The sequence below is a fragment of the Haliotis rufescens genome, unplaced genomic scaffold, assembly GCF_023055435.1.
Source record: "Haliotis rufescens isolate VD_foot unplaced genomic scaffold, xgHalRufe1.0.p SCAF_14, whole genome shotgun sequence".
In the NCBI taxonomy this organism is placed as follows: Eukaryota; Metazoa; Mollusca; class Gastropoda; order Lepetellida; family Haliotidae; genus Haliotis; species Haliotis rufescens.
In genome coordinates, this window is record NW_025963824.1 from 1,224,957 (window position 1) to 1,244,195 (window position 19,239).

At 46.8% G+C, this 19,239-nt stretch overlaps 1 protein-coding gene across 1 annotated transcript in view; it reads right to left on the minus strand.

The window, feature by feature from the left end:
• The window catches only part of LOC124127161, a 42,267-nt gene that overhangs the window by 3,379 nt on the left and 19,649 nt on the right, over positions 1–19,239 (minus strand). Inside the window, exons 7-16 of the mRNA XM_046490614.2 lie at positions 17,227–17,479; positions 16,049–16,189; positions 13,548–14,105; positions 12,023–12,125; positions 11,041–11,131; positions 10,038–10,332; positions 7,582–7,741; positions 6,569–6,721; positions 5,151–5,699; positions 2,989–3,229 (exon numbers count right to left, since the gene is read on the minus strand). Of these exons, the coding sequence (XP_046346570.2) occupies positions 2,989–3,229; positions 5,151–5,699; positions 6,569–6,721; positions 7,582–7,741; positions 10,038–10,332; positions 11,041–11,131; positions 12,023–12,125; positions 13,548–14,105; positions 16,049–16,189; positions 17,227–17,479 (2,544 nt within the window). The remainder of the gene's footprint in view (positions 1–2,988; positions 3,230–5,150; positions 5,700–6,568; positions 6,722–7,581; positions 7,742–10,037; positions 10,333–11,040; positions 11,132–12,022; positions 12,126–13,547; positions 14,106–16,048; positions 16,190–17,226; positions 17,480–19,239) is intronic.

The following is a 19,239-nucleotide window of genomic DNA, read 5'->3' on the forward strand; positions in this document are numbered from 1 at the left end:
ATATCGTATCGATGGAATATAGTGACAATGGAATATCCCATTGTCATGATATTCCATCATAACAATATCCCATTGTTACAATATCCTATTGTCACGATATTCCATCATTACGATATTCCATCGTTACGATATCCCATTGTTACGATATTATATTGTTACGATATTCCATTGTTACGATATCCCATTGTTACGATATTATATTGTTACGATATCCCATTGTTACGATATTCCATTGTTACGATATTCCATTGTTACGATATCCCATTGTTACGATATCCCATTGTTACGATATTCCATTGTTACGATATCCCATTGTTACGATATTCCATTGTTACGATATCCCATTGTTACGATATCCCATTGTTACGATATTCCATTGTTACGATATTCCATTGTTACGATATCCCATTGTTACGATATTCCATTGTTACGATATTCCATTGTTACGATATCCCATTGTTACGATATTCCATTGTTACGATATCCCATTGCTACGATATTCCATCGTTATGATATCCCATTGCTACGATATCCCATTGTTACGATATCCCATTGTTACGATATTCCATAGTTACGATATCCCATTGCTACGATATTCCATCGTTATGATATCCCATTGCTACGATATTCCATCGTTACGATATCCCATCGTTACGATATCCCATTGTTACGATATCCCATTGTTACGATATCCCATTGCTACGATATTCCATCGTTATGATATCCCATTGTTACGATATTCCATTGTTATGATATTCCGTTGTTACGATGTTCCATTATTATGATATTCCGTTGTTTCGTGTCGACTACCAAATTTAAATGCGACAGTAAACCCAGAAATCGCAATGTTCCGAAACAAATTGTTAAATTCATCAATTACCGCACAAGGTCAATGAACAATCAACGAAACACGCTGTTCCGTGTTCGCTGTCAGATCACCTGTACTGACCTATGATGTTCTGTGTGTGCTGTAATCCTACTGTGTCACATCACCTGTACTGACCTATGATGTTCTGTGTGTGCTGTAATCCTACTGTGTCAGATCACCTGTACTGACCTATGATGTTCTGTGTGTGCTGTAATCCTACTGTGTCACATCACCTGTACTGACCTATGATGTTCTGTGTGTGCTGTAATCCTACTGTGTCACATCACCTGTACTGACCTATGATGTTCCGTGTTCGCTGTCAGATCACCTGTACTGACCTATGATGTTCTGTGTGTGCTGTAATCCTACTGTGTCACATCACCTGTACTGACCTATGATGTTCTGTGTGTGCTGTAATCCTACTGTGTCACATCACCTGTACTGACCAATGATGTTCTGTGTGTGCTGTAATCCTACTGTGTCAGATCACCTGTACTGACCTATGATGTTCCGTGTGTGCTGTAATCCTACTGTGTCACATCACCTGTACTGACCTATGATGTTCTGTGTGTGCTGTAATCCTACTGTGTCAGATCACCTGTACTGACCTATGATGTTCTGTGTGTGCTGTAATCCTACTGTGTCACATCACCTGTACTGACCTATGATGTTCTGTGTGTGCTGTAATCCTACTGTGTCACATCACCTGTACTGACCTATGATGTTCCGTGTGTGCTGTAATCCTACTGTGTCACATCACCTGTACTGACCTATGATGTTCTGTGTGTGCTGTAATCCTACTGTGTCACATCACCTGTACTGACCTATGATGTTCTGTGTGTGCTGTAATCCTACTGTGTCACATCACCTGTACTGACCTATGATGTTCTGTGTGTGCTGTAATCCTACTGTGTCACATCACCTGTACTGACCTATGATGTCCTGTGTGTGCTGTAATCCTACTGTGTCACATCACCTGTACTGACCTATGATGTTCTGTGTGTGCTGTAATCCTACTGTGTCACATCACCTGTACTGACCTATGATGTTCTGTGTGTGCTGTAATCCTACTGTGTCACATCACCTGTACTGACCTATGATGTTCTGTGTGTGCTGTAATCCTACTGTGTCACATCACCTGTACTGACCTATGATGTTCTGTGTGTGCTGTAATCCTACTGTGTCACATCACCTGTACTGACCTATGATGTTCTGTGTGTGCTGTAATCCTACTGTGTCACATCACCTGTACTGACCTATGATGTTCTGTGTGTGCTGTAATCCTACTGTGTCACATCACCTGTACTGACCTATGATGTTCTGTGTGTGCTGTAATCCTACTGTGTCACATCACCTGTACTGACCTATGATGTTCTGTGTGTGCTGTAATCCTACTGTGTCACATCACCTGTACTGACCTATGATGTTCTGTGTGTGCTGTAATCCTACTGTGTCACATCACTTGTACTGACCTATGATGTTCTGTGTGTGCTGTAATCCTACTGTGTCAGATCACCTGTACTGACCTATGATGTTCTGTGTGTGCTGTAATCCTACTGTGTCACATCACCTGTACTGACCTATGATGTTCTGTGTGTGCTGTAATCCTACTGTGTCACATCACCTGTACTGACCTATGATGTTCTGTGTGTGCTGTAATCCTACTGTGTCACATCACTTGTACTGACCTATGATGTTCTGTGTGTGCTGTAATCCTACTGTGTCAGATCACCTGTACTGACCTATGATGTTCTGTGTGTGCTGTAATCCTACTGTGTCACATCACCTGTACTGACCTATGATGTTCCGTGTGTGCTGTAATCCTACTGTGTCACATCACCTGTACTGACCTATGATGTTCTGTGTGTGCTGTAATCCTACTGTGTCACATCACCTGTACTGACCTATGATGTTCTGTGTGTGCTGTAATCCTACTGTGTCACATCACCTGTACTGACCTATGATGTTCTGTGTGTGCTGTAATCCTACTGTGTCACATCACCTGTACTGACCTATGATGTTCTGTGTGTGCTGTAATCCTACTGTGTCACATCACCTGTACTGACCTATGATGTTCTGTGTGTGCTGTAATCCTACTGTGTCACATCACCTGTACTGACCTATGATGTTCCGTGGTCGCTCTAACGGGAGACACATGTCCTGTCTCCGTGCGCAGTAGCCCTGCCGTGTCAGAGGTTCCCCGGTGAAGGTGACGTCAACGTTGCTGTACACGTCGTCCGGCGTGTACCAAAACATTTTCCTGGCGTCTGTGTAGCGAGTAGCCCAAAACAAGCCGCGCTCCAGGGGGTCGGGCTCCTGTGGGTGGTCCAAGTACAGGTGGGTGGCATGGCCTAGCACGACCTGGAGCAGGGGGTGTGCACAGTTACGGGGGGTCATGTTGAGGGGTGGGACAACTTGTTATTGATCGGAGGTCATGCTGTGGGGTTTGGCAAATTGGAAATGAGGGATGGGCGGTCATGTTGAGGGGTTTGGCAATATGCAAATTAACCTCCGTGTTACACGTGTATCCCCATGTCACACCACCATGTATCCCCGTGTCACACCCACGTGTATCCCCGTGTCACACCACCTTGTAACCCCGTGTCACACCCACGTGTATCCCCGTGTCACACCACCTTGTATCCCCATGTCACACCACCTTGTATCCCCATGTCACACCACCTTGTATCCCCATGTCACACCACCTTGTATCCCCATGTCACACCACCTTGTATCCCCGTGTCACACCACCTTGTATCCCCGTGTCACACCACCATGTATCCCCGTGTCACACCACCATGTATCCCCATGTCACACCACCATGTATCCCCGTGTCACACCACCTTGTATCCCCATGTCACACCACCATGTATCCCCGTGTCACACCCACGTGTATCCCCGTGTCACACCACCTTGTATCCCGTGTCACACCCACGTGTATCCCCGTGTCACACCACCTTGTATCCCCATGTCACACCACCTTGTATCCCCATGTCACACCACCTTGTATCCCCATGTCACACCACCTTGTATCCCCGTGTCACACCACCTTGTATCCCCGTGTCACACCACCTTGTATCCCCGTGTCACACCACCATGTATCCCCGTGTCACACCACCATGTATCCCCATGTCACACCACCATGTATCCCCGTGTCACACCACCTTGTATCCCCGTGTCACACCACCTTGTATCCCCGTGTCGCACCCACGTGTATCCCCGTGTCACACCACCTTGTATCCCCGTGTCACACCACCTTGTATCCCCGTGTCACACCACCATGTATCCCCGTGTCACACCACCTTGTATCCCCGTGTCACACCACCTTGTATCCCCGTGTCGCACCCACGTGTATCCCCGTGTCACACCACCTTGTATCCCCGTGTCACACCACCTTGTATGCTAGTGTCACACCACCTTGTATCCCCGTGCCACACCACCTTGTATCCCCGTGTCACACCACCATGTATCCCCGTGTCACACCACCTTGTATCCCCGTGTCACACCACCTTGTATCCCCGTGTCTCACCATCTTGTATCCCCGTGCCACACCACCTTGTATCCCCGTGTCACACCACCATGTATCCCCATGTCACACCACCTTGTATCCCCGTGTCACACCACCTTGTATCCCCGTGTCACACCACCTTATATCCCCGTGTCACGCCACCTTGTATCTCCGTGTCACACCACCTTGTATCCCCGTGTCACACCACCGTATATCCCCGTGTCACACCACCATGTATCACCATGTCACACCACCTTGTATCCCCGTGTCACACCTCCTGGTATCCCCGTGTCACACCACCTTGTATCCCCGTGTCACACCACCTTGTTTCCCCGTGTCACACCACCTTGTATCTCCGTGTCACACCACCTTGTATCCCCATGTCACACCACCTTGTATCCCCGTGTCACACCATCTTGTATCCCCGTGTCACACCTCCTTGTATCCCCGTGCCACACCACCTTGTATCCCCGTGTCACACCACCATGTATCCCCGTGTCACACCACCTTGTATCTCCGTGTCACACCACCTTGTTCACACCACCTTGTATCCCCGTGTCACACCTCCTTGTATCCCCGTGTCACACCTCCTTGTATCCCCGTGTCACACCTCCTTGTATCCCAGTGTCACACCACCTTGTATCCCCGTGTCACACTACCTTGTATCCCCGTGTCACACCACCTTGTATCCCCGTGTCACACCACCTTGTATCCCCATGTCACACCACCTTGTATCCCCGTGTCACACCACCTTGTATCCCGTGTCACACCCACCTTGTATCCAGCATTAGCCATTCTGTAGGCTCTGTTTGCTCTGCCGCCAGTCCACGCGTTGTTCCACACCATGGCGGTATGGATGTTGGACAGCCTGCGGAGGGGTGTTTCCCCCGTCTCCATCAGTCCATCCACCCATCCCGACAGGGTGATGCGGAGATCAGATGCTATACGTGACACACGCTCCGCAAAGAACTCCCTCACCCCATTCCTGTCCAGTCGTCGCGCCCTACACGCGGAAGAATTAACAAACACGTCTCTCACTTCACCGCCTACAAAGTGATACGTCCGCATTGGGTCTATATCTCGTCTCATTCTCTGCACTTCTTGCAGCACATGGCGGATGAATCTGTAAGTCGAGTCCAGACACGGGTTCACCATGTTGTCGTCAAACATCTGCACAGACAGGAAGTCCAGGTTGTCGTCTGCGTCAGTCAACAGGAAGTCGTCTGCTGTGGGGTCACCGAGGTCACGTAGCCGGGCTTGTCGGGCCTGCATGGCAATGATCCCGGCCCGTGAGTGGCCCGGCATGTCAAACATCTCCACTACCTGGGACAGAATGAGGGAGTAAGTAAGACGAACAACGACAACTGGATTGACGGTTTATCTGTCCGAAGTGAATGAATACATCAGGCATCGGCAAACCAAAATATTTATTTACGTGAACGAAAACAATAGCTAACCTGAGTATTACAAGTGTGAACTACTGTATGTTTGTATCATTATTTTGGAATAGTCCTTATAAGTACTGGGGGGCACGGGTGACCCAGTCGTCTAAGGCGCCGCGATTCGCTGTGCAGAGTTGCGTCCCTTGGGCACGCCAGAAACCTATGATTGTGAGTTCGAATCCCGGTTCGCCCCGATTATGTTTCTAGGTTTGTCAGCACCATCCCCGTGCTCGTGGGTTTCACCGAAGTGATAAACGTCTGAGACCTGCATCACTTCGGGCTTTCCTCCCACATTAAGCTGACACGCCACGATATAACTGGAATACTGTTAAAAGCGGCGTTAAACCCAACTCACTCACTCACTCACTATAAGTACGGGTTTGTTTTATATTCAGGTCGCCGTCGTATTGCAGAACTATTGTACTCTTATCATCAGTGAGTTTCAGTGATCCATTTATAAGATTGATGGTTCTTCGTGTGTACAGTTACGGTAAACTACGGTTATAACGAATTTAAAGGGGCCACTAATTTGGTTCGTAATAACCGTAGATCGTTATAATCATATATACAGCCTATATACAACAAATGGCCTGGACTAAGAAAAATGTGTGTTATATTGGTCAGTGCGTTATAACAGTTTTCGTTTATTGTATTTGTTTAACATGCATAAACGAAAAAATATAATTAAGATCAAAGTACGCGTGTGTAACGTGTGGACGCGCTGATAACATCGAAATATCGGCTACCCACCTCGATGTGCCTCTCTGCAGCATATCTGATAATTTCTCTGTAGTCCTCTACGGTATAGAACCCGGAACCGGAAGTTGAGTTGTCTCCCCCTGATCCCAGCTGAGGGAGAAGGCAGTTTGTCTCTGTGAGGTCATGACAACGCCTCCCAGCTACCTGCAGGTGCACGAATACTGTGACCAATGTGACCTGATATATCCCACATATATAGCTGAAGTTTGCAAATGGGGTATTCTGTGTCATTCATGTTGATATTTGAACTAATTGGTCGTAATATGCCTCTGTTCATAATGTTAACCACCATGCGCCTCACAGGCAGCTTGGGTTGTATACTCCCCAGGGAGCGGAGAAAGAAAATCTTGTCACTCTGAGCTACTGCCAGGATTGTTAACGTAGTGTCATGAGCATTTACTTGGTGAACGGAATCTGGCGCACTATCAACTCAATCATTATGATATGGTAAACACGGTTCGTAGATTGAGGTAATGTTAGCAATATGAACATCTCTCATGAAACTATGTTGATATTGACACACATACATCCATTTACAAACTAGATAAAGTTTCGACGATATCCAAACCATTACAACCAGTATCGGTGTACAACCCTAGATTTAGCCAGAAACGAACCGACTGAACACATCGAGGGACGGTGAAGGTATTTGTTTCAACAATGCGACAGTCTTTCCTTAAAACAACAGAGAGAAACGTGTCAATGGTCAAAGGTCAGGAATGTAGAAAAAACAATAGGCAATCAATTCTGAGCATTTTAGGGGATACAGGGGATTAAATTTGCCCCCTTTTCTTCAGAAAGTAGTTCGTGTTTATACTCATTCAGCCTGGTGAGGTCTGGAAGCCCCGGTATCTATAGGCGCCATCCTTCCTCACTCCCCACTCACTCACTCACTCACCCTGGTGAGGTCTGGAAGCCCCGGTATCCCAAGGCGCCACCACCCCACCCCACCCTCCCCCAAACCACCACCCCACCCAACCACCACCACCACCCTCCTCACTCACCCTGGTGAGGTCTGGGAGCCCTGGTATCTCCAGGCGCCACCCCTCGTCGTCACCCAGGTGGAACAGGAACCGATTCATCTTGTAAGCCGCCATTACGTTCATCACTTTCATCACTTCCTCCTTAGACCGGAAGTTACGTGCTACTTCCATCAGTAAGCCTCTAAATTAACAAAGTCTGTCCGTTAAAACATAACTAGACATTCCAATGTGATCAGTTGATCTGCGCAAATTAATTTAAACAATTAAGGCAGCTCAGAGTCCATCCATTCAGAACTGCAAGTAGTTTGAGGGTACGGGTAATCTGCGGTCCAGGGTGCCGTTGTACAAAACACCCATAGCGCTACGACTGTCATAAGTCTATGTTAAGGTATGAGTGTTACGATCACCGTAGCGCTAAGATCACTTTGTACAACGGCACCCTGAACGCAGCCAGATCCTTACAGGAATAACTGCCCCAGGGCCAGCTCCACAAAGTGATCTTAGCGCAAAGTCGATCGTAACTCCCATTCTTTAACACTGACTTACGACAACCGTAGCGCTAAGATCGCTTTTTGGAGCGGGGCCCAGGAACCATAGGAATTAATCTGAGATTCACTCGTATGACGGTCTGCTGGTCATACGACCTGGATCATCCACAGAAACTGATGCTACTGGTATACTATTCAATGTGGGGCTGAACTGACTTTATTTTCTCACTCACTATAATTGTTGTCCGTCATTCTTTACTTAGCTGTATCATCAATACAAATTTCACATTTGTACAATCTCATTAAATTCATATCTAAGTTCTCGGTTCCGCTAAACAAAGATCTGAGGACATCACATTACGGATCACGTCAGAACGACCTTTCGCGAACTTTGACCGACCACTGAAACGAATAACAAGTAGTCGATATCAGCCAATGAGAAAGCAGCTTTCACTAGCTTTACGGCACTCGTTTCAACCTGGCGACTTCCTTTTCAGACTACGTTTGAAAAATATGTTCACACATTCCGGAATGTCTAATATATTGTAGCGATTGTATGGCAGTGCTTCCCACGTACTGTGTAACGCCTCCTCCGTTTAAATGTTTATCCCACGGAAGCGAGAGATAGACGATAATTTTGACCGAGTCAGTCGTACGGGCCGTAACTGTCGTTCGAATACCCCGTGTTAACATTTTTGAGGTTGCATGATTAGAAAACACATTTTTCATGATCTGGTAAGCAACGCATTGATTGGTCGGATGAAAGGTCATACTGACGTGACCCCTAATGGGGTGTCCTCAGATCTTTGTTTAGCGGTAGCGGAAACTAAGATCTCATTTTAATTAGACTGACATTTGTAATACGGTTGATAAATATGAAACATTTCTTCATCTGTTTCCCTTCCCCAGGACCTGCAAGATCCTAACAGAAATAACTGGGTCAGGATCCATAGTATCTGTCGGCTCATGCGACCTTCATTCACCTCAATACACTTATTCCATTTGTCCTTCATCCTGGAAAGGGGGCACGGGTGGCCCAGTCATCTAAGGCGCCGCGATTCGCTGTGCAGAGTTGCGTCCCTTGGGCTCGCCAGAAACCTATGATTCTGGGTTCGAATCCGGATTCGCCCCGATTGTGTTTCTAGGTTTGTCAGCACCATACCCGAGTGGTAAACGTCTGAGGCCTGCATCACTTCGGGCTTTCCTCCAAAATTAAGATGACACGCCGCGATATAACTGGAATACTGTTAAAAGCGGCGTTAAACCCAACTCAGTCACTCACTCATCCTGGAAGCGTCTTCCACGTAGGGCAGATTTCATTTGACGTAACAGGAAATAGTCACTGGGGGTTAAGTCTGGGCTGTAGGGTGGGGGATTTAACTGTACAGCCCAGACTTAACCCCCAGTGACTATTTCCTGTTCCGGCAAATGAAATCTGCCCCACGTGGAAGACGCTTCCAGGATGACGAGGACATAAAGGCTGCCACAGAGGCGTAGTTAGAGGGCCAATCTGCGGATTTCTATAAAAGTGGTATTAAAAGCTTGAAGGACAAATGGAAAATGTGTATTGAGGTGAATGAAGATTAAATTAAAAATTAAAAGTGCAAAAGATATTTTGCGACTTGGTCTCATATTGAAGTTGCAAAACTTATTGAACACCCCTCGTACTATTCATTGTGACGCGGGGCGGTCGGGTAGCCTAGTGGTTAAAGCGTTCGCTCGTCACGCCGAAGACCCGAGTTCGATTCCCGACATGGGTGCAATGTGTGAAGCCCATTTCTGGTGTCCCCCCGCCGTGATATTGCTGGAATATTGCTAACAGCGGCGTAAAACCATACTCACTCACTCATTGTGGCGCTGAACTGACTTCACTCACTATAATTGTTGTCCATCATAATTCTATTCTTATCCACATCATGAAGACATTGTTCACATTTGTAAAACGGTTTATAATTATCACACGTTTCTGTGTACGTAATACCCGTGTACCTGTATTCAAGTCTGGGAGCATCCTTCACTGTTGCTCTCGGCACCTCTCCCGTGAACCCCCCGGTCCCATCTCGACACAAGCTCAGCAAACTCTGCACCCCATAGAAAGCACCTGCAGGGTCACGTGACACTATCGTCACCACCTGTCTCCCCGGATCCACAGTCAGTGTGTATGCTTCTCGTGACGAGGTCACCTGGCCGTTCACCCTCACATCCGGGTTCCCGCGTCTGAGCTCTATGACACGTGACGCTAGACGGTTCCAGGACAATGTCACTGAGCTCATGTTCAGGGTGGCTGCACGGAAGAACAATAAAGGATACAGTTAGGATCGCATCTGACGAACCCTGATTGTTTTTGTACTGTCTAAATAAAGAACCTCTACCCTCCCGTGAAACGTGCGCGGTCCTACCTAGCAGGACCTCTGCTTCTTTGCTGAACTCTACCTTATATGAATTCCTTGTGACAGAAGTACCGTCTTGCCTGAAAAGTTTGCCCGTTTCTTGTAAGTTCTATGTCCCGGACCACCACCGTGGTCTTGTGGATAGAGCGTCTGTCCACAGACCAAAGGCCGGTGATCCGATCCCCTCCCACGCCATACAGAAAGACGTTAAAAGATGGTACTTTTTGTTTCCCTGCCTGCACGTCACTATATAAGTGCAATTATCCCGACCGCAAAGTTCAACGCTAAGGGCGGTCGGGTAGCCTAGTGGTTAAAGAGTTCGCTCGTCACGCCGAAGACCCGGGTTCGATTCCCGACATGGGTACAATGTGTGAAGCCCATTTCTGGTGTCCCCCGCCGTGATATGGCTGGAATATTGCTAAAAGCGGCGTAAAACCATACTCACTCACTCACTCACTCAACGCTATTTCTCAACTCCCATACCTAACAGGGGTTGTATATCTTTCTTGACAAGCATACATATATACTTCTGTGTACTGTGCATGATTAATGAATAATGATTATTATCAGAAATGTCTCGTGCCGTCAATAATGATTCTTACCTACAAGAAACTGCGCCTCTCTGATGAAGGTGGTGTCTGCAGCCACACCCCAGCAGCACTCGGACAGCAACACGCTGGAACTGTTGTCTATCTGTAGCAGGGATACAAACACCACTCGCCTGGTTAGACTGCATATGTTTATGTGACTCCTACAACACTAACATCTCCAGCTACTGAACACACATACACACACCACTCGCCTGGTTAGACTGCATATGTTTATGTGACTCCTACAACACTAACAACTCCAGCTACTGAACACACATACACACACCACTCGCCTGGTTAGACTGCATATGTTTATGTGACTCCTACAACACTAACAACTCCAGCTACTGAACACACATACACACACCACTCGCCTGGTTAGACTGCATATGTTTATGTGACTCCTACAACACTAACAACTCCAGCTACTGGACACACACACACACCCCCCAGCAGCACTCGGACAGCAGCACGCTGGAACTGTTGTCTATCTGTAGCAGGGATACAAACACCACTCGCCTGGTTAGACTGCATATGTTTATGTGACTCCTACAACACTAACATCTCCAGCTACTGAACACACACACACACAGAAGGCGCGCACATACACACACACAGGGAGTGTGCGCGCACACACACACATACACATAGTACACATACACAGTACACATACACGAGACACCCATTACCGAAGTACATACACAATACACACACAGTACACATACATAGTACACACATAACACACACAGTACACACACACTCACACAGTACACACACTGACAAACACACACATACGCACACAATACACACACAAACACACTTCTACACACACACTAACACACATACACATACAAACACACACAGTACACACACAGTACACACACACACACAACACACAACACACACACAACACACACACACACAACACACACAACACAACACACACACACACACACACAAAAACACACAGGACACTACGATTCATTGTCAGTACCTGTGTTTCCAGTGGTGTTGGGAGAATAAGTCCCCCTGGTCCTCCGAGGTCCTCAGTCAGCTGGTTCACGGTAAAGCGGTCCTCCAGGCTCCAAGGGTTGTACCTGGGTACATAACACAAACAGAGCACTTATGGAGATTCCTTCATATTTTCAATGGCACCAAATCAGGAATCACATTTCATCACCAGTAGCAGCAGTAGCAAAGAGGCCATGAATGCCTTTTTCCCTCATGCCAATTATAACGAATTACCAGTCTCCCTGGTACCCATATACTGCGTGAATGTGTTTATGAGTATATGGTTGCACTACATTTCGCTGTGCAGATTTGCGCCCTTTGTCGTGCCAGGATCCGCGAAATATCAACATCAAGCTGGCATGTCATTATCCAACTGAAATACTGTTCAAAGCGAACGCCAACTTTGTGAGTTGAGTTGAGTTGGGTTTTACGCCGCTTTTAACAATATTCCAGTTATATCGCGGCGTGTCAGCCTAATGTGGGAGGAAAGCCCGAAGTGATGCAGATCTCAGACGTTTACCACTTCGGTGAAACCCACGAGCACGGGTATGGTGCTGACAAACCTAGAAACATAATCGGGGCGAACCGGGATTCGAACCCACAATCATGGGTTTCTGGCGTGCCCAAGGGACGCCGACTCAAAAGACCCCCAACCTTATTAAAATCAGATCTTAGTTCTCGCTACCGCTAAACAAAGAACTGAGGACATCCCATTAAGGGTCACGTCAGACCGACCTTGCGCGATTTTTTACCGACCAATGGAAGGACTGACAAGAAGTCGACATTAGCCAATCAGAAGGCAGCTTTTCGTGCTTTACGGCACTAATTTCAAATTGGCGACTACGCTTCGAAACATATTTTGACAAATTCTCGATTAAAAAATTGAAACCTGATCAAAAGAACATTCTGGAATGGCAAATATATGGTCTAGATTGTATGGATTCAGTCGTTAAACCCGTAACTATCGTTTGGAATACGCCGTAGATAATGATCTGGTAAGCGACGCTCTGATTGGTCGGATGAAAGGTCGTTCTGACGTTACCCCTAATGGGATGTCCTCAGATCTTTGTTTAGCGGTAGCGAGAAATAAGATCTGATTTTAATGAGATTGAAAAGACCCCCCAATTTCTATTTGAAAATAAGAATATTAAACGTCAAGGGATAATGTCAAAATGCATTATTCTAACCGAACATACTAAAACCCACTATCCAGGGCTACCCGTATCCGCCATATCGGTGTGTTATGTATAGGTTGTCAATGTCGTCGCTCGGGGGACGTCTTCAGCAATCCATGTTTATCGAAAGAGGCGCAGACGTAATCAAGCCGTCAGGCTCGCCGCCCTTGTTGTTGCATGGCATCGAATCCCAGTTGTGTATATCGATGCTCATGATATCAATCACTGGACTGTCTGGCTTACAGACTCGATTATTTACAGACCGCCGTCACATAGCTGGAATATTGCTGGGTGCGGCGTTAAACAACAAATAAATAGTAAAACATGTCGTACCTGTCGTCAATGCCGGTCTTCCACTGCCTCCCATTAGTAAAGGGCCCCAGAAAATACAGCTCCTCCCCTTTCGTGGCGTTCAACGTCCGTGGAGACATCCCCTCCGCCGTCACGTACCAGTTGGGCAAGACGTGATTCCTGGCGGCCAGCGACATCCCTACAACCAGCCTGACAACTCGAGGCTCGTTCGGCCGCAGCGCTCGAAATCCAGGAACAGGCTGGAACTTGAACAGTGAGCCTTTAACATGAGTGAACCTTAGCTTGTGATCCTGCAGGATATATCCTTGGGGGTTGTGCACGAGGTTAGGCGGGAAGAGCTGCCCGAAACTAAACATGTATATCTCCCAGTTGCCGGCCACGATGTCAGAGTCGTTGGTGTTGGTGAGGGTCATGTCGACGAGGCTGCGATCAGGCTGGGCCGTGTTGTCTATGACGGTGAGGTTTACTTGCAGGTACTCCGCGATCATCTCGATGGTGTTGAGGGTGACGATGGGGAGGGTGGGTGCCGGGTGGGGGGTGAAGGGTACACCCCTGCTGAACCGCCGACTGTCGTGGGACCTGGAAGGGGAATAATAATAATAATAATAATAGACATCATCATCATCATCATCATCATCATCATTATCATCATCGTCACAATAATAAAAAGAGGAAGAAGGAGAAGAAGTTATAAATCAATCCGATAAACTTGGTATCACGTTCCCATAAAATTATGTTCTTTCAGGCTCCATTCATTAACGCGTGCCTTTTTTTTCGAAAAAAAGCCAACCAATGCTTCCAATATTCGTGGATAGGGGTTTCCCAATGTTGGGGGAGTGGGTACCCAATGATAGGGGGTTTCAAAATGTGTCTCCCAAACATGGCGACAAAGAGGGCTGCAAGTCATTTTGAACTATATGATAAATGGGGCGGCTCACTCAAGGAGTGTATTCATGCGCGATATCTAAAGCTACTCCAATGAGTGAACGCATAACTTAAACATATACTATCTAATGAATGACATGGTATGATAAAGAGATTGTTACCCTCGTGTGTTTCGTATCGTAAATGGCACTTGTTAGAAAATGAAACTAATATGTGTAATATGCTCTCCAAGGGCTGACACGGCACAATGTTTAACATAACACAATGTTTACTCCTGATATATGATATTTATATCGAAACACATTCGGCTAACCATCTCCATTTATAGTTGGTCCATACAAAATGTAATGGAGGTCTGAAAGAGTACCTCAAAGTGCAGGAGCATTATACACTTTTTATCCCTAAAAATTGATATTTATATTCGGAAACAACAATGCAAAGCTTTATTATATAATTCAGTGTGAAAGAGTTTTCTGAAGTTGAGAAAAGTGACATTTTCTTGTGCTTACAGTGAACATAAGACTGGATTTTTCACTGTAGTGAAAATGGAACTTTGATAAACAATTGTCATACAAGAGTTATCTCCCCTCAAGTTGTCTCCCTTTGTCGTAAGTGTCCAGCTCCTACACAAACTGTTGACGTCCTTTTTACGTTAGCTCCACACTGACAAAATACAAATACTGATAATATCGCTTCTTGCTGTTTTGTTATTCTCTTGAAAATGTTTCATTATAAACTGTAAATTTCTCATTTAACTCGTCATTCGAGACTTTCGTTTCACAATGCGCCATTTTTGTTACTTGACAGCGGTCTCGTGGTTTTCAAGAAACTGTTTTTGTTAAAGTTGATTTTGTATAGAATCGTTTCTAAATGTATGATAAAGAATTTTCGTGACCGTAAATATTTTTTGATGCTTTTGTTTGTATTTTAAAATTTCGCAAACTCGAAACTACTTTTTAAGTCGCAAATACCAGGAGTGTTGGGTAGGACGAACTCACGTTTCTAGGTTTTACATTTGTAATGAAATATTTAATTTTCTGGAAGACAACTACACGAAAGGTATATAATAAATAGGATTGTCCATGTGTCCAGTGAAGTGTTGTGGTTCTTTTTGTAAAATTTAGAATTTCTATCCTTTTTTAGTTTTACTTTTCTCGGGTTTACAACCGAGCGTATATCCGTGGGAGTCATGTGACTTCAAAACAAAACAACGTCATGGTTAGAACACATTGTTTTGTTTGTTTTGTCTGTTGTTTAACGCCGCACTCAGCAATATTCCAGCTATATGACGGCGGTCCACAAATAATCAAGTCTGTACCAGACAATCCAGTGATTGACATCATGAGCATCGATCCACGCAACTGGGATACGATGACAGGCATCAACCAAGTCAGCGACCCTGACCACCCGATACTGCAGTCGCCTTTTACGACAAGCATAGTGGCAATTTACGGCAAGCATGGGTTGCTGAAGACCTATTCTACCCCGGATCTTCACGGGTCTGTTAAAACACTGCTCAGTCAAGAACACAGTAGTGTTGACCCGCTACACTCCAGACTGAAGGGCCATACATTGTACTCCAATGTTCATTCAGCAGCCAACATAGTCTCACTTCAGGGCCACACAGCTTTCACTACCTTGATCTGAGGAACAATGTCTGGTTGTCTCTAATCTCCATGTCACGTGGCACGTCCTGCCAGCGATCTGTGTCACGTGACCGGAACTGGACGGGCATGCCGGGATACACGTTGTTTGTTACAAGTCGGGTCCCTTCCATTCTGGAAAGAAACAATCACCAAACCTTCAAATCTACATTGCTTTAATTGTACGTCGTTTGTGGAAGATGGAGGGGAAGACCTGCTTCCGTGTACACAACTGTGGGATGATGACTTCTCGGGGATCTCTGTTCCAACCTCAGTATGGAGGTGAGGTGAGGTGAGGTGAGGTGTGGTGATTTGAGGTGAGGTGAGGTGAGGTGAGGTGAGGTGAGGTGAGGTGAGGTGAGGTGAGGTGAGGTGAGGTGAATTGAATTGAGGTGAGGTGAGGTGAGGTGAGGTGAGGTGAGGTGAGGTGAAGTGAGTTGAGGTGAGTGAGGTGAGGTGAGGTGAGGTGGGGCGGGGCGAGGCGAGGTGAGGTGAGGTGAGGTAAGGTGAGGTGGGGTGGGGTGAGGTGAGGTGAGGTGAATTGAAGTGAGGTGGGGTGAGGTGAGGTGAGATGAGGTGACGTGAGTTGAAGAGAGGTGAGGTGAGTTGAGGTGAAGTGGGGTGGGTCTGGGTAAGGTGAGGTGAGGTGAGGTGGGGTGGGGTCGGATGAGGTGAGGTGAATTGAGGTGAGGTGAGGTGAAGAGAGGTGAGGTGAGGTGAGGTGAGGTGAGATGAGGTGAGGTGAGGTGAGGTGAGGTGAGGTGAGGCGGGGCGAGGCGAGGTGAGGTGAGGCGAGGTGAAATTGGGTTTAACGTTGCGTGTAAGCTTATTGCATGTGTGAGTGTGTGGTTGCATGTACTAGGCCGGATTATTGCCGGTTTTATAGTACTCGTCTAGAAAGATACCATGTCGCAGCTGAACATGAATACCCCACTCACAAACATTATACTGATTCCGAGCAGACGATTCCTTTTTTAATGTCGGGCGCAAGGCAGGGTAACAGCAACTCCCGACATTTGGTAAGACGCGGCCGGGGATCGAACCACCTTCCTTCCGCTTTCCAGGCAGACGTTCTATCCAGTGGACCACGGAGACGGTCAGTACAGCTACATGTGACTCCTAAAGGGAGTCAGATTCCATTATAAATGACCCATAAGTCTGTCAACACTAACCGAGCACCGGGCGGAGGAATTCTGTACTGAATGCCAGCCTGGTCCATCCGGCGTATTTCCCTGTGTCCTACCGCGGAGATGAAAGAGTTCCAGTCCTTGGTCTCTTGCAGGAGGCGCTGTGGTCCACTCGGCAGATGTTCCCATGGTGCCTCGTGCCAAGCACGTTCTGCCAGAGCCAGTAGACGGGGATAGATCATGTAGTCCATCTGGTCAGCTGTCCGAACTGTCTCCGTCCACAGGTGCCCCTGCATCCCTATAGAACACAAGTATACAGCCAGATGTAGACAGATGCCCCTGCATCCCTATAGAACACAAGTATACAGCCAGATGTAGACAGGTGTCCCTGCATCCCTATAGAACACAAGTATACAGCCAGATGTAGACAGGTGTCCCTGCATCCCTATAGAACACAAGTATACAGCCAGATGTAGACAGGTGCCCCATCATCCCTATAGAACACAAGTATGCAGCCAGATGTAGACAGGTGTCCCTCCATCCCTATAGAACACAAGTATACAGCCAGATGTGGACAGGTGCCCCTCTATCCCTATAGAACACAAGTATACAGCCAGATGTGGACAGGTGCCCCTCTATCCCTATAGAACACAAGTATACAGCCAGATGTAGACAGGTGCCCCTCTATCTCTACAGAACACAAGTATACAGCCAGATGTAGACAGATGTCCCTCTATCCCTATAGAACACAAGTATACAGCCAGATGTAGACAGGTGCCCCACCATCCCTATAGAACACAAGTATACAGCCAGATGTAGACAGGTGTCCCACTATCCCTACAGAACACAAGTATACAGCCAGATGTAGACAGGTGCCCCTCTATCCCTATAAAACACACGTATACAGCCAGATGTAGACAGGTGCCCCTCTATCCCTATACAACACAAGTATACAGCCAGATGTAGACAGGTGCCCCTGCATCCCTATAGAACACAAGTATACAGCCAGATGTAGACAGGTGTCCCTCTATCCCTATAGAACACAAGTATACAGCCAGATGTAGGCAGGTGCCCCTCTATCCCTACAGAACACAAGCATACAGCCAGATGTAGACAGGTGCCCCACCATCCCTATAGAACACAAGTATACAGCCAGATGTAGACAGGTGCCCCTCTATTCCCTATAGAACACAAGTATACAGCCAGATGTAGACAGGTGTCCCTCTATTCCCTATAGAACACAAGTATACAGCCAGATGTAGACAGGTGTCCCTCTATCCCTATAGAACACAAGTATACAGCCAGATGTAGACAGGTGCCCCTCTATCTCTATAGAACACAAGTATACAGCCAGATGTAGACAGGTGTCCCTTCTTTCCCTATAGAACACAAGTATACAGCCAAATGTAGACAGGTGCCCCTGCATCCCTATAGAACACAAGTATACAGCCAGATGTAGACAGATGCCCCTCTATCCCTATAGAACACAAGTATACAGCCAGATGTAGACAGGTGCCCCTGTATCCCTATAAAACACACGTATACAGCCAGATGTAGACAGGTGCCCCTCTATCTCTATAGAACACAAGTATACAGCCAGATGTAGACAGATGCCCCACCATCCCTATAGAACACAAGTATACAGCCAGATGTAGACAGGTGCCCCTGTATCCCTATAAAACACACGTATACAGCCAGATGTAGACAGGTGCCCCTGCATCCCCATAGAACACAAGTATACAGCCAGATGTAGACAGATGCCCCTCTATCCCCACAGAACACAAGTATACAGCCAGATGTAGACAGGTGCCCCTCTATCCCTATAGAACACAAGTATACAGCCAGATGTAGACAGGTGTCCCTCTATCCCTATAGAACACAAGTATACAGCCAGATGTAGACAGGTGCCCCTTCATCCCTATAGAACACAAGTATACAGCCAGATGTAGACAGGTGTCCCTTCTTTCCCTATAGAACACAAGTATACAGCCAAATGTAGACAGGTGCCCCTGCATCCCTATAGAACACAAGTATACAGCCAGATGTAGACAGATGCCC